Source organism: Cherax quadricarinatus, chromosome 7, assembly GCF_038502225.1.
Source record: "Cherax quadricarinatus isolate ZL_2023a chromosome 7, ASM3850222v1, whole genome shotgun sequence".
In the NCBI taxonomy this organism is placed as follows: Eukaryota; Metazoa; Arthropoda; class Malacostraca; order Decapoda; family Parastacidae; genus Cherax; species Cherax quadricarinatus.
In genome coordinates, this window is record NC_091298.1 from 48,719,251 (window position 1) to 48,733,849 (window position 14,599).

The 14,599-nt window shown below is 41.4% G+C and overlaps 1 protein-coding gene across 4 annotated transcripts in view; it reads right to left on the minus strand.

The window, feature by feature from the left end:
* LOC138852356 (uncharacterized) overlaps positions 1-14,599 on the minus strand; it is a 35,513-nt gene that overhangs the window by 2,945 nt on the left and 17,969 nt on the right. Inside the window, exons 2-5 of one of the 4 annotated variants that reach the window (XM_070082418.1) lie at positions 11,278-11,399; positions 3,019-3,818; positions 2,135-2,919; positions 1,455-1,509 (exon numbers count right to left, since the gene is read on the minus strand). In XM_070082418.1, coding sequence (XP_069938519.1) covers positions 1,455-1,509; positions 2,135-2,919; positions 3,019-3,818; positions 11,278-11,399 — 1,762 coding nt within the window. Of the gene's footprint in view, positions 1-1,454; positions 1,510-2,134; positions 2,920-3,018; positions 3,830-11,277; positions 11,406-14,599 lie in introns of those variants that run through there. The other 3 variants (XM_070082421.1, XM_070082419.1, XM_070082420.1) reach the window with 3 other exon arrangements.

Below are 14,599 nucleotides of genomic sequence, written 5' to 3' on the forward strand. Positions count from 1 at the left end.
GGTGTTATCATGAAGCTATGCTTCCTTAATTACTAGGTGGAGTCATTCCATTTCGTCGAGTGGTTGGCGGTGGTCCGGTATTATATACATGGTATAGCTCAGATTGTCGCATCAGCATGTGTATGTCGCAAGGTGTCTAGCTATTTCCCAGATGCATACCTTGGCACATCCTCCGCAAGGGAAAATGTCAGACCCTCCGTTGATAGGCTCATGGTTTATCACATTGGTTCTGATGAGGTCTGCGACAGATGTGCTGGTTGCTATGGTGATTCTGTTGCTTTGTAGGGATTCTGTTAACTTGTGGTGATTATGATGCTTTGTGAGAGTGCTTTGAATATTATCAGGGCAAAACTGGTCTTGATGAATAAGACACGCGTAGCACTAGTGTATTTTTATTTTCGAAACGGTTTCACCTGAAGAGCAAGTTTCTTAGGTCATATAAAGCTAGTATATGCTCTTGAGACAAGTATTAGCTTTGATGTGATAAATCGCTCAAGCTTGGTAGGTGGTGGCGAGTAACTCGGAGCCTAGTAGAGCAGAAGCATGCTGCAAGATACTGTATAGAAGCAGAAGCGAGTAGCAGCTGGAGGTGGCATCACAGGTGAGCATGGTTCCCTACTGGAAGTAGGTCATGCTAAACTGTTGCACCACTTGGGTATCTTTATTGTCAATCGTTTCGCCTAAGCCACAGGCTTTTTCAGTTGAATTCTGGCAAATACAACACTGGGGAGATTACAAGTAATAGTTTTGAGGAGATCAGTCCCTCAACCTTAGTAACCGGTCGTCAGTCGCTCAACCCTGCTCTTAGGAATGGTAACTACGTTAAAGATGGTGTAAGTGTGTGGAGGGGTGATGTTAAGAGCCCGTTTTTGATACAGCAATGGAAAAAAGTGTGACTAGGTGAAGGTTTAGTGTGTGTAGAAGCAGTTCTCTGGTCTTAGTGTAGTGGACGGAGCAGAAGTGTCTGATTTAATATTTGTTCGTAGATAAAATTCGTGTAAATTTATTTTTCCTTGGGAAGGGGACGAATCCGTTCCTAATTTGCCATGATTGTCATCTGTACTTTGACGTCTCTGATCTGGCATCTTCCTACTGATCGTAGGTATCGCTTCAGACACGTTAGTTGAACACCCTGAGTCGTAGTACCTTGGCGGCAACAATTCACAATTAACCCTCGATTTGTTCAAGAAAGTTTAGAATACAGAGACCATCTTGGATCATTATCAAGACTTAACAACGATCCAGGACTGACTGAAACTTGACCTAAAGTTTTCTCTCTCCAAATTGTAAGTTAGATGTGAAACAACTGAGTAGCAGATGAGTAGCAGCGTGTATCAGCTGCCCATCATGTGTAGTAGATAGACTTTAAACCCCATTAACCAACCAATCAGCCTTAAGGAGTATTAGTATACATGGCACTAGCACTCGATGTGCCACACTTGGGTTATACTCACTGGTTAAATTAACATTGTGGTGACCCTCCACTACGCTGCCTGGCTGATGCCACGTCTGAAAATATCAAATCTTATTCTAATTGAATGCCAACTGTGCTCAATTGTTTTATTAATTATGTAGATTAAGTTGTAAGTAATTATGTAGTTACAGGACTTGAAGTTCCTCTTATAACTCCCACTTTTTCTCCCTCTCACATACATGTATACATAATGTCTGTTTATTTATATTTCAACACATTGACCGTCTCCCACCGAGGAGGCTGACCCGAAAAAGAAACACTTGTAAGCATAAGAAAGATTACCGTCTTCATGTTGGTAACCATACCAAAGAGGAAGTATCTACATGTTTCCCTGGAACATGACAACTTGTTGGAATAAAAACTATTAAGAAAAAATATTGAAGGTTACGTGTATACTGAATGTAAATAGAAAGGTTCTAAGATTTGCCAATCTTATTACATCTTTGGGGGAGGGGGGTAAAAGAACTCCTTAAGGGAGATTTATTGATGCTTGAACCAAGGAATTGAACTTGACCTACATTTCTTCAGATCAGACCTGATTAGCTCCCGCTCTTCGGGCACAATAAGCCCTTCACAGACACTTTACATTGAGTATAGTAATAATAATAATAATAATTAATAATAATAATAATAATAATAATGTATGGATAAATACTGTACCTTTAACATCTCGGATGACTGCGTCAACATAGCCGATGGTGCTGAAGAGTTGGGAGTTAATAAAGCCGGCGTTGTTTCTTCCAAGGCTACTTTACCAAGGGATATATCCAGCAGTAAAGCTGTTGATTTTTCATACCATGGCTCCCTGATGGCCCATTCTGCAGCCTTTTTCTGCTCTCCTACTGTTCCCATCAGGAGAAGTTTGAGGTTTGTGCCAAAGATATCCAGCTGTGTATCTTCTTTTGCTCCCGTCAGCCATCTTACCCACCCGATGCAGGTATTTATTATTTGGTGATTACCCAGAGTCTCAAGGAGGTACAAGAGACTTGATCTGGTGGCGTAACACGACACGTTCTTCAGAATCAAGTAATATTTGTATTTTTGAGTCGAACTATTCTCTGTGATACCAAGCGTTATCTTAGGATTCCAGTTTTTTAGGTATTCTTTGTTCAGATCGACGTGTCGACTCCACTGCGTGAGTTCCTGTGTCATCCTCTGTATGTCGTGTATATTCATCTGCATAATATACCACCTGCCGTGAATTTCAACTCCAGTTACACTTACGGGAATTAATTTTTGTGTTGATACTGCCCACATGGTAGTAGGTGCGGCCTCTTCCTCAACAGTTTGGACCTTTAATGTGGAATGTTTGGTATCGGCCTGGTTTAAGAGTGAGCCGGTTGGGCAATGGTCCACGGAACCACCTACAGGTACATAGATATCGTCGACAGCAGCTCTGATGTGGCTGGTGACAAGCATCGAGTCTGCTTGGCTGGAACATCCTTCTGTTGTAAAGTAAAAACTATTATAATTATATTTTCAATATTTTTAGTAAAAATGGACAATTATAATTCAGAAAGTAAAATATTAATGTGTTTACTCACGTGTGTCATACTGATAGGAGAGACTGGCAGGTGTGATCAAGGCCTCTCCGTATTCTTGATCAACTTCACTTGGTTTAGTTTTCACTGATTTAATGGTGGTCGTCGGCACATTTCCACTATACATCTGATCAGGACAGTGAACTGCTTTAATATGTGTAATACAGTTGTGCAGGGAAACAGGTGATTCTGGCGTCGATGACAGTAATTCTTCTTCCTTTGTTAAGACTAAAGGAATCTCCAAAAGCAGTTTCTCTGGGCTCTCTTCCCAGGGTATCTTAGTCGGCTTTGTCGAGACCTTCATTTGGTCACTGAATGTTCCTAGTAGTATTATTCCTAAACCTGTCCGCCGGATATCGAACTGCATATCTTCATTCTCACCCGTCAGCCACCTTACCCAGCCGAAGTTCATTTCGATCTTGCAGTCCCTCTCCAAATTTTGAAGGAGTTTGAACAAAAGCATTTTAGGAGTTTTGTGTGACACGTTCTTCAGGGTAAGGTAATAGTAGTTACCCTTGTTCATGCTTTGTATCGTACTTCCCAGCGTTAAATTTGGGTTCCAGTCCTTTAAAAGTTCTTGACTGAGGTCAACATTATCACACCACTGGGTGAATTTTCTCTTGATATCTTTCAGGCATTCACCGAACCTCATTTCTATCACATACCACCTTGCATGAGTCTTGCAGCCATTCTCACTCAGCGGAACTGGCCTCTCTGACCACAACGACCACATACTTGTGGGTGTGATGCTCTTTGAAGATCTGGGCGTCGTGTATCGCAGCGGAGCACTGTCAACTGCATCCCTTAAATGAAACTGTTTCAGATTTTGCTCATTAAAGGCTTGTTATACCTGGTAAAATTAATGACAATGATGCAAGGCATAGTGCTGCAATACGTGGCAGTTTTTAGACTGTGAAAATACCTGACTATTTTTCATAATGACTGTAGGGGTTTAAAAAAACTCTCACACACACACACACACACACACACACACACACACACACACACACACACATAGAAGTGTCCCTGTTTGCGGATTATGTAAAGTTAATGAGAATTAAATCGGATAATTATCAGACTACAAAGGGACCTGGACAGGCTGCAAACCTGGTCCAAATACAAAGTCGTGAAGGGCAAAGAAGACTGCAGGCAGAGTACAGGATAGGGGGGGGAAGGCCAAAAACTGGAAACCTCACTTAAGAAAAAGGATTCTGGGGTGAATATAGTACTAATCACATCTGAGGCGCACATCAACCAGATAACTGAAAATTAGACACATGTGCAACATCTTGGTATCTTTATTGTAGACGTTTCGTCATCCAGTGACTATCAATACAGATTCTAGGCATAACATGAAGACAGAACTTTATACAAAAGATGAGGTAATCAGTCCTTCAGCCTTGGAGTTGGTGTGAAGAGCACCGTAGTTGTAGAGATTCTGGAGCACAGGCAAGGAGGCTGGCGTGCTCCAGGATCTCGACAACTACGGTGCTCTTCACACCAACTCCAAGGCTGAGGGATTGATTACCTCATCTTTTGTATATAGTTCTACTGTCTTCATGTTATGTCCTAGAATCTGTATTGATAGTCACTGGATGACGAAACGTCTACAATAAAGATACCCAGATGTTGCACGTGTCTAATTTTCATCTTGTCGGTATTGTATACCATTCTTGTACAATCGGATAACTGCTGCAGCATATGGGCACCTGGCAAACCTAAGAATAACGTTCCGATACCTCAGTAAGGAAAATGTAAATCCTCTGTACACCGTGTACATCAGACCAGTACTGGAGTATGCAGCACCAGTTTGGAACCCATACCTTGTCAAGCACGTCAAGAAATTTAGAGAAAGTGCAAAGGTTTGCAACAAGACTAGTCCTGGAGCTAAGGGGAATGTCCTACGAGGAGCAGTTAAGGGAAATGGAAAATGGGCCTTACGACACTGGAGGACAGGAGGGTCAGGGGAGACATGATAACGACATATAAAATACTGCGAGGAATTGACAAGGTGGACAGAGACAGGATGTTCCAGAGATGGGACACAGAAGCAAGGGGTCACAATTGGAAGTTGAAGACTCCTATGAGCCAAAGGGATGTTAGGAAGTATTTCTTCAGTCATAGAGTTGTTAGGAAGTGGAATACCCTGGACAGTGACATAGTGGAGGCAGGAATCATACATAGTTTTAAGACGAGGTTTGATAAAGCTCATGGAGCAAGGAAAGAGAGGATCTAGTAGCGATCAATGAAGAGGCGGGGCCAGGAACTATGAAGAGACCACTGCAACCACAATTAGGTGAATACACACACACATACAGTGAAAAAAAATATCCAAGCACTTTCATGATTTCTCACATTATCAATGAACAGCAAAAATATTAAAACAGAAAACTTGTAAAATCCAAATGTGACCTCACACGTGACCTTACTCAGTGTGGGAGATGCATTTCCATTGTTCTGAAGATTTTAGTAGGGATAGTAAGAGGAGGCAGGTGTTTTCCTGGGACTGGAGGATATTGTTAGCCATCTGAAAATCATGAGAGATAATGGGAACAATCCTATTATGTCTCAGTGATGGAGGCAACGATGTTGGCAGATGTAGGAGTGAGGACCTGATTAACAAGAATAGGTCAGTGATAGATATAATTAGAAAGAAGGGGTAACCCTGTGATATGTGGCATTTTGCAGAGGAGAGGAGTTGGAAATGAATAGTTGTCCAGGCAATTGGCTGGACAAACACTAAGGAAAATGTAACATTCATTGACAACTGGGACCTCTTCTCTGGCAGAAGTGACATGTATACCAGGGATGGGGTTCACTTATCTAAGTCTACCCCTCATGGAAGGTTCCTTGATGTTGGTGAGGGGCTCTTGATTTAGGGAATTGGATCTGTGCTCCAGTTCCCCAAATTAAGCCTGAGTGCCTTCCACATCCCCCCCCGGGCGCTGTATAATCCTACGGGTTTAGCGCTTCCCCCTTGATTATAATAATTATCTAAGTCTAGGGTGGGGGAGCTGGCCAACGCAGTGGAGGGAGCTATTAGGGCTTTAAACTAGAAAAAGTTGTATGGGTTTTGGGAGGAAAACAAAATCCCAGTGTAGTAATATTGTGAGTTGTAGGGAAACTAGTAATAGGCAGAATGAAGTGGATATTAGAAAGCCAGTGGCACTCGGTGACAAGGACAGTAATAGGTATAATTGAAAAACAGAAATGAGCAGGAAGGGAAAAAGAGAAAGGAGGGTTTCTAAGTTTTTATTATACTAATAATCGTAGTACTGGGAATAAGATGGATGAGTTGAGATTAGTTGCGAGTGCGGGTAACATTGATGTATTTGCCAAAACTGAGACGTAGTTTAATACGACAAATCGGGACATGTTTGCTGAATGTCACATACAGGGTTTTAAATTGTTCCAAGTAGACCGAAGTTAACAGGAAGTGGGGTGGCGTGGCACTGTATGTCCGAGATAGCTTGAACTGTTGCGTAAAAACGAGTATTAAGTCTGAAATAACACACAATCTGGGTAGAATTTTCAGAGGGGGAATGAAAAATTAAATTAATTTTAGGCATGATATACCGTCTCCCAAACTTGGATAGGGACGAAGGGAGACTACTTTGGGAGGAAATTAAGGCCACAAGGCACGATAACGTCATTCTAGGGGACTTGAACTTTAGTTACATTGATTGGGATTCCTTGACTGGGAATTTAGTCTGACTTCTTAGAGGTAGCTCAGGATTGTATTTTAAAGCAGTTTGTTACAGAACCTATAAGGGGAAATAACCTGCTTGACTTGGTTCTGGCAAACAAAGAAACCCTTGTTAATATTTTAGAAATTACAAAGGAACTTGGCACAAGCGACCACAAATCAATTACATTCAGCAATGACTGGAAATACGATAGTAAGGATAACTGAGTAACGGTCCCAGATTTTTGCTTAGCAGATTACGATGGGCTTAGAGAACATCTATCTGTGGACTTACCTTACCTGGAGGTTACCTGGAGGTTATTCCGGGGATCAACGCCCCCGCGGCCCGGTCCATGACCAGGCCTCCCGATGGATCAGGGCCTGATCAACTAGGCTGTTACTGCTGGCCGCACGCAGTCCAACGTACGAGCCACAGCCCGGTTGATCCGGCACTGACTTTAGGTATCTGTCCAGCTCTCCTGAAGGCAGCCAGGGGTTTATTGACAATTCCCCTAATGCTTGATGGGAGGCTGTTGAACAGTTTTGGGCCCCAGACACTTATGGTGTTTTCCCTTAGTGTACCATGGCGCCCCTACTTTTTATTGGGGGCATTTTGCATCGCCTGCCGTCTTTTACTTTCGTAGGGAGTGATTTCTGTGTGCAGATTTGGGACCATTCCTATCGTAGGGGTTCTTAAATGGAGATATCGAGGGTTGAAGGTAGACACACTTGTTGGATGGTAACATATATATATTGTCAGACTGTGATGATGAATGTGGAGCCCAGCCTCTGCCTGTCTTCGCCTGTAGGTCTACACCGACTGAGGGGGAGGCAGAGGTACGAGCCTACACATGCGCATCCCGTGACGTCACACAAAGTCACAGGCCTACAAGGGATCTCGTATCTAAAGCACATGGACGATACTAATATGCTATGCTATATAACACAGGGATCAGCAACTATGCTGACAGCTCGGTCATGTTACGTATGTCATCTCGACATACACTACTATCTATAGGCTGAACAAGCAGGCGGTTCTGGGCTGATTCTATACAATAACAAATTCATATATAACTTAGAACTAATAGATGGTATCAAAATGGATGTTACAACATGAGTTTTACATAATGGGTGTTAACGTAATGAGTTTTAACGTAATGCATTACAAACTATAAGAACAAATCATTGTTCAATATGGATGGAATTGATCGATCGATCTGTATTCATGCACTCTACGGATTCTGAAGAAGAATAAATATATATATACAAGGTGAAATTAACAGCGAAGGCATCTGGTGCGCACTCAGATCATTACTGTCAAATTCTCAGAATATGGAGGGAACGTGAACATGAAAATTTCTGACAAACTGATCAGCTAATGACAAAACACACAGTTGATAATTTCATTCATCTCGGACATCTAATTATACAGACTATGTACATTTAAACCCAATTCTGCGAGGGTGAGGTTTACATATGCAGAATGGTTATCATCTCTGGGAGGATCGAATTCCTCTACAATGGCTAACACATGCCTTGACTGAGAGAGATCTGAAGGAGTATCTACAAAAGATACTTGTGGGTTTCTCATTACTTGTCGAGTACGCAAGGAGTAACGACATTCAGGTTGGTTATCTGACCGAGTATCTGAGGTAGAGGGTACAGAGTCAAGAGGATTTTCAGCATCTGTCATATTAGTCTGGGTAGCAATATCGTCAACATCGCATACTAATTTCATATGATCTAAATGCGATTCTTTGTATTTGCCAGTACTAATTTCTCTAACCTTATACTTATTACCAGAGATATGTTCTACAACTCGATAAGGTCCGACAAACTTTTGATCGAGCTTAGGCATTTCGGATGTTTTGTTGAAATTTGTCAGCATTACTCTTGAACCTACTTTGACTTTTGACGGCTTAGCACGGCTATTAGTTACTCTAGTAAATTCTGCTGTTGATTTATGAAGTGTTTCACGGATTCTTCTAAAAACACTCTGAGCCATGCTGGTACGAGTTGCTACGAAATCATCAGGGTTGTAATTAGGTTTTGGAGTGGAATATAACAACTCATAGGGTAAACGCTTGTCTACACCATACAATGCATAATGTGGAGTATCACCTATGGAAACATTGTAAGCAGAATTCATGGCACACTGGACATCTGGTATAACTTCATCCCAAGTTTCACTATTGGGGTTGATAGTGGCTCGCAGGACATCAAGTACTTTCTTATTTGTTCTTTCTGCTAACCCATTGCTGGCAGGATGATGAGGAACAATGGTGGATTTAGAGATCTTGTATAAAGTACACAAATTTTCAAGAATCTCATTACAGAATTCACCTCCATTATCTGTTACTAAGGACTTTGGAGTGGTATGCCTGCAGATAATGCGTTCTTTAAACGCTCTAGCTACTGTCTCTGCAGTCTTACCTGCAATAGGAACTAACTCACAATATCTGGTGAAATGGTCTACCATAACACACAGATGTTTGTTGCCTTGGAGGGAACATTTAAAATTGGTTAACAAATCAAGGGCAACTCTTTCCCACGGTTCGCTAGTGGTTGGGTACACTTGGATTGGATTAGGACCATTGACATTTCCTTTATGCTGCATACAGACACTACATTTCTTAACATACTCGGAAATGTCAGTTGCCATACGTGGCCAAAAGTATTTCATTTTGGCTTGTTTCACAGAACGATCCATACCAGGGTGTGCAACACCTGGTGCATCATGAACTAGCTGTAGAGCTACGTTCACTAGTGACTGTGGAATTACTAACTGGTAAACTCTTCTGCTTGGAGTACCCAACTCGATTATTCGATACAGTAATTCTTGGCTCATTACAAAGTCACTAATGGGTGCTGGTGGCTTCACAGTAAGAATAAGATCTTCCTGGAGCAGGAATCGAATCACACCAGAACACAAGGGATCGGTTCTTTCTTACTGGAGGAATGAACAAACTTGGTGGAGTGGATGACTCCCCCCAGTTGAAAAAATTAACGCTATAACACGCAATATGAGCAAGGGAGAACGAATCTACTATCTCAAACTGCAAGCACAGGAGAAATAAATGAACACGGTCAACAATGCTGATATTCAATCTGAGTCGCACACAGTGACACGAGGTATCAGCTATAAAGAAACTACACTTACAAACGTTAGCAACACGTGAAAGTTACTCGAGAAATAACTTCTTACAATGCACTGATTACTGTCAACTAGGATGGGATCACCATCTGGAACATTAGGAACAACAACAGACACTCTAGTGAGAACACTAGCTGTAACAGAGACGTCTTTCTGCAGACAGCATGTCACATCAACAAGAGATGGCATTACTAGTTTCAAGTAATCTTTTTCTGACAAGGCATCCCCTGTGGAGAAACTACTACTCGAACTAGCAGTCATTGCAGGGATAGGCTGTACACTCAAGGCAGTCTGAGTGTCCCTGGACACTTGAGGCAACGGAACACTATCCTGCAAGTCTGAAGGTGTAGGTGGAGCACAGATGGGAGTGACAGAATTACTAGTGCCTGACCGCTCGGCTACGTTAATAAGTAATTCACGGATCTATAGGAACTTAATCTGAACTTCACATTTCGCAGCACTTTAACAAATCTCAGATACAAGCTGTGAGAACAAACACATTGCTCAAGGGCTAGGTATTGTCTTTCAGTCAGTAAGGAAATGTTGGTACTGTGGACTGATTCATATTGACTTTGACTGGCATGATACACTAAGTGAACGTTCAAAAGTGACTGGGACATCTCAGTGAACTTACTGAAGGACATAAAGACAAGAAAAATGGAGAGAACAAAAGAAAATGGTAACACAGTGAACTTAAATGGGAAGAAAAAAAAATTGCTTAACTATTCTGCATAAGTAATTAAAAATTGACAGGTTACACAGTAAGCAAAGAACTCACAAAAGAAAAATATTCAACTTAATGAACAACACTGAAAATCAAGAGAACTTGTACTTTACTCAAAACTGATTTGTTCAACTTTTACTTTAAATTGAATGAATGGCACAGTGAGTTGTCTTTACTTTCAATGCAATAGGGAAATACACAACAAAATGATAAATCAATCAAAAAGAAAAAGTATTAAAATGGACTCAATAAAACTTGTGCAAAAAATAAAACAGAGGCACAATTCACTGAAATAAAATAAAATGACACAGACAGAATAAAATATTATGCACAGAACAGAGCATATGAAATTGCACTGAAATAAACTGTAGCAATATTGCAAATAATTGCTAATCAAAAAAAAAACACTGCATAGAATCTCTGCAAGAAAAACTTTAATGGCAACACAATATTTGCACAAGAATTATTGCAAAATGAATCAATGTGCAATAATAAAAATTATTACACACACAAGAAAAGAAATATATCAAGGAATGAACACTTTAACTCTTAACTGCAGCTTAAACAACACTTAACAAGCAAAAGAACAATTTACTTTAAAAGAAGAACTTAAAAAAATTGCACTAAGAGTGAATTTGTTCAATAAAACATAAAAAATAATAGGTGCTAAAACACACAACAAAAAGTTTGAACACTTACAGTGATGCAGAACACAACACATCAACAAACACAATACTAGAATTTTCTTGCAATGAAACTTGATGTGTGAAAATTTTTGTAAGAAATGATTTCTTGCTTGCACAAAATAATGGCACTATTGTCTGTGGAAATAAGACAAATTAGACACTGGCTAAATGAAAGAATATGAACACAAGAATGTTCAACACACAGGGAACAAAAAAATACACAAAAGCTGGGAAGAAAAAAAAAATAGACAACACTGAGTTGTGATGCAGAATATGAGGTGAAAAATTTAGTGAAATACTTCACTGGAATACTGAGAACACAAGGTGATTCTGAAGTGTAAACACAAGTTCTATACTGCTCATATGTTGCACACACAACAAAGGAAAAACACTAAGGTACTTCCAGTGTATAAAAAGACATAAGATAATGCACGAAAATTAACACTGAATTAAGGAGATTAAAAGAAATTAATGCAATCAGTACATGATAAACACTGAGTCTGATCGAGAGTCACTGAATGTCACTAAGAAAAAAATCACTGGAAACACAAAAGAAATGTCTCAACACTCGCAAATGTCTATAAAAAAAATATTATCGCTGTAACAACTTGGTGAAAAATGAGGCTGATGATAGTGGAGAGTAGAGGAATGTTTATGTCGTCTTGCTGCTGTCCTCTGCACAGGTGATCGTAGAATTGCGCTTACATCGAAGAATGACACACACAGGAGGCTTTATAAAGGTGCCGTGAACACACACTAGCTCTTGACCCCCTATGTGGTCCTTAAAATATGGTGCTACAACCCTTAGCAGTGCACCAAAACACTGATGAAGTAGGTGAGTGGGTAATGACTGAGTGAGGCGTCTAAGATCGGCAATGGTGAGACACACGTGATCGTGAGTGGTTGGGTCTATGGGTTGAACGGCGTAAGCCTCACTGAGAACGACCACACTGCCGCGAAAATATTTCTAAGCCGACCGGCTTAAAAACAAACCCACGAAATACTACAACACCACAAGGATGAAAAAGAGCACTCGGAATGGCTTGGAGCTTGAATCACAAGCAATGAAGACTACTCACGTGGCTTGCTCGAGTACTGGGGTAAGACACCTGGGTTAGTTGCTAGCTGGCTTATCTTAACCCTTCACACAGAATGGCTTGACAACTTCACACGATGAGCACAACAGAGGTGGAAGCTGACTTGGCAGGCAAAAGAATTGGATGGGGTAGGCTAGGCTGGACTAGGACTCCGTTGTTCTGACTCCCCCACCACAGACTGGAAACTGGCTTATTTTGCAAACTCAGGTCAACCCCTCGGGAGTGATGCAAATAAGCAGATACACTAATACAAAGAGACTGACCAGTGAATAATGTAGAAGCTGGTAGGAGCTTGGGCGGGAGAACTGGCTTGAGGTAGCAAGCTGGCGTTAACCTCGGTAGGCCTACTGGTGACACGAAATGGCCGTCTTGCTGGTCGAAATTTATCTCCAGAAATCGCTGTAATCGTCAGAATTACAGGCCCTCCGATGCCACCATTTTATCGTAGGGGTTCTTAAATGGAGATATCGAGGGTTGAAGGTAGACACACTTGTTGGATGGTAACATATATATATTGTCAGACTGTGATGATGAATGTGGAGCCCAGCCTCTGCCTGTCTTCGCCTGTAGGTCTACGCCGACTGAGGGGAAGGCAGAGGTACAAGCCTACACATGCGCATCCCGTGACATCACACAAAGTCACAGGCCTACAAGGGATCTCGTATCTAAAGCACATGGACGATACTAATATGCTATGCTATATAACACAGGGATCAGCAACTATGCTGACATTCCTTCCAAGATTTTCCAAGTCTAGATTATGATATATCTCTCCCCCCTGCGTTCCAACGAGTACAAGTCAAGTGCTTCCAATCGTTCCCAGTAGTTAAGGTGCTTGACAGAACTTATACGTGCAGTAAAGGATCTCTGTACACTCTCTAGATCTGCAATTTCACCTGCTTTGAATGGAGATGTTAATGTACAGCAGTATTCTAGCCTAGAGAGAAGTGATTTGAAAAGGATCATCATGGGCTTGGCATCTCTCGTTTTGAAAGTTCTCATTATCCATCCTATCATTTTCTTTGCACGTGCGATCGTGGCAGTGTTGTGATCCTTGAAAGTGAGATCCTCAGACATTACTACTCCCAGGTCCCTTACATTATTTTTCTGCTCTATTGTATGGCCGGAGTCAGTAGTATACTCTGTTCTAGTTATTATCTCCTCCAGTTTTCCATAACGGAGTAGTTGGAATTTGTCCTCATTGAACATCATATTGTTTACCGTTGCCCACTGGAAAACTTTGTTTATATCTTCTTGGAGGTTAACCGCGTCCTCAGCAGATGACAGCCTTTTGCAGATCCTAGTATCATCCGCAAAGGATGATACGGTGCTGTGGTGTATATCTCTGTTTATGTCTGATATGAGGATAAGGAATAAGATGGGGGCGAGTACTGTGCCTTATGGAACAGAGCTCTTCACTATGGCAGCCTCCAATTTAACTCTGTTGACCACTACTCTTTGTGTTCGATTTGTTAGGAAGTTGAAGATCCATCTCCCCACTTTCCCAGTTATTCCTTTAGCACGTATTTTATGGGCTATTACGCCATGATCGCATTTGTCAAATGCTTTTGCAAAGTCTGTGTATATTACATCTGCATTCTGATTTTCTTCCAGTGCATCCAAGGCCATGTCATAGTGATCCAGTAGTTGTGAGAGGCAGGAGCGACCTGCCCTGAACCCATGTTGCCCTGGAGTGTGCAGATTTTGGGAATCCAGGTGATTTGCAATTCTGCTTCTTAGCACTCTTTCAAATATTTTTATGATGTGGGACGTCAGAGCTATTGGTCTATAGTTCTTAGCTAATGCTTTGCTGCCACCTTTATGGAGTGGGGCTATATCCATTGTTTTAAGTGACTGTGGAATTTCACCCATGTCCAAGCTCCTCCTCCATAGTGTACTTAGCGCACGCGAGAGGAGTTTCTTGCAGTTCTTAATGAAAACAGAGTTCCATGAGTCTGGGCCCGGGGCTGAGTGCATAGGCATGTTGTCAATGGCTTTTTCGAAATCTATCGGAGTTAGGGTAATGTCGGAAATCTGGCATACATTTATAGAGTTTTGAGGCTCATTCATGAAGAAATCATTTGGGTCGTCGATCCTCAGACCGATTAGTGGTTCACTAAACACAGAGTCGTACTGGGATTTCAATATTTCACTCATTTCCTTGTTGTCATCTGTGTAAGTCCCATCCTGTCTGAGTAAGGACCCGATACTAGATGTGGTATTTGCCTTGTTTTTGGC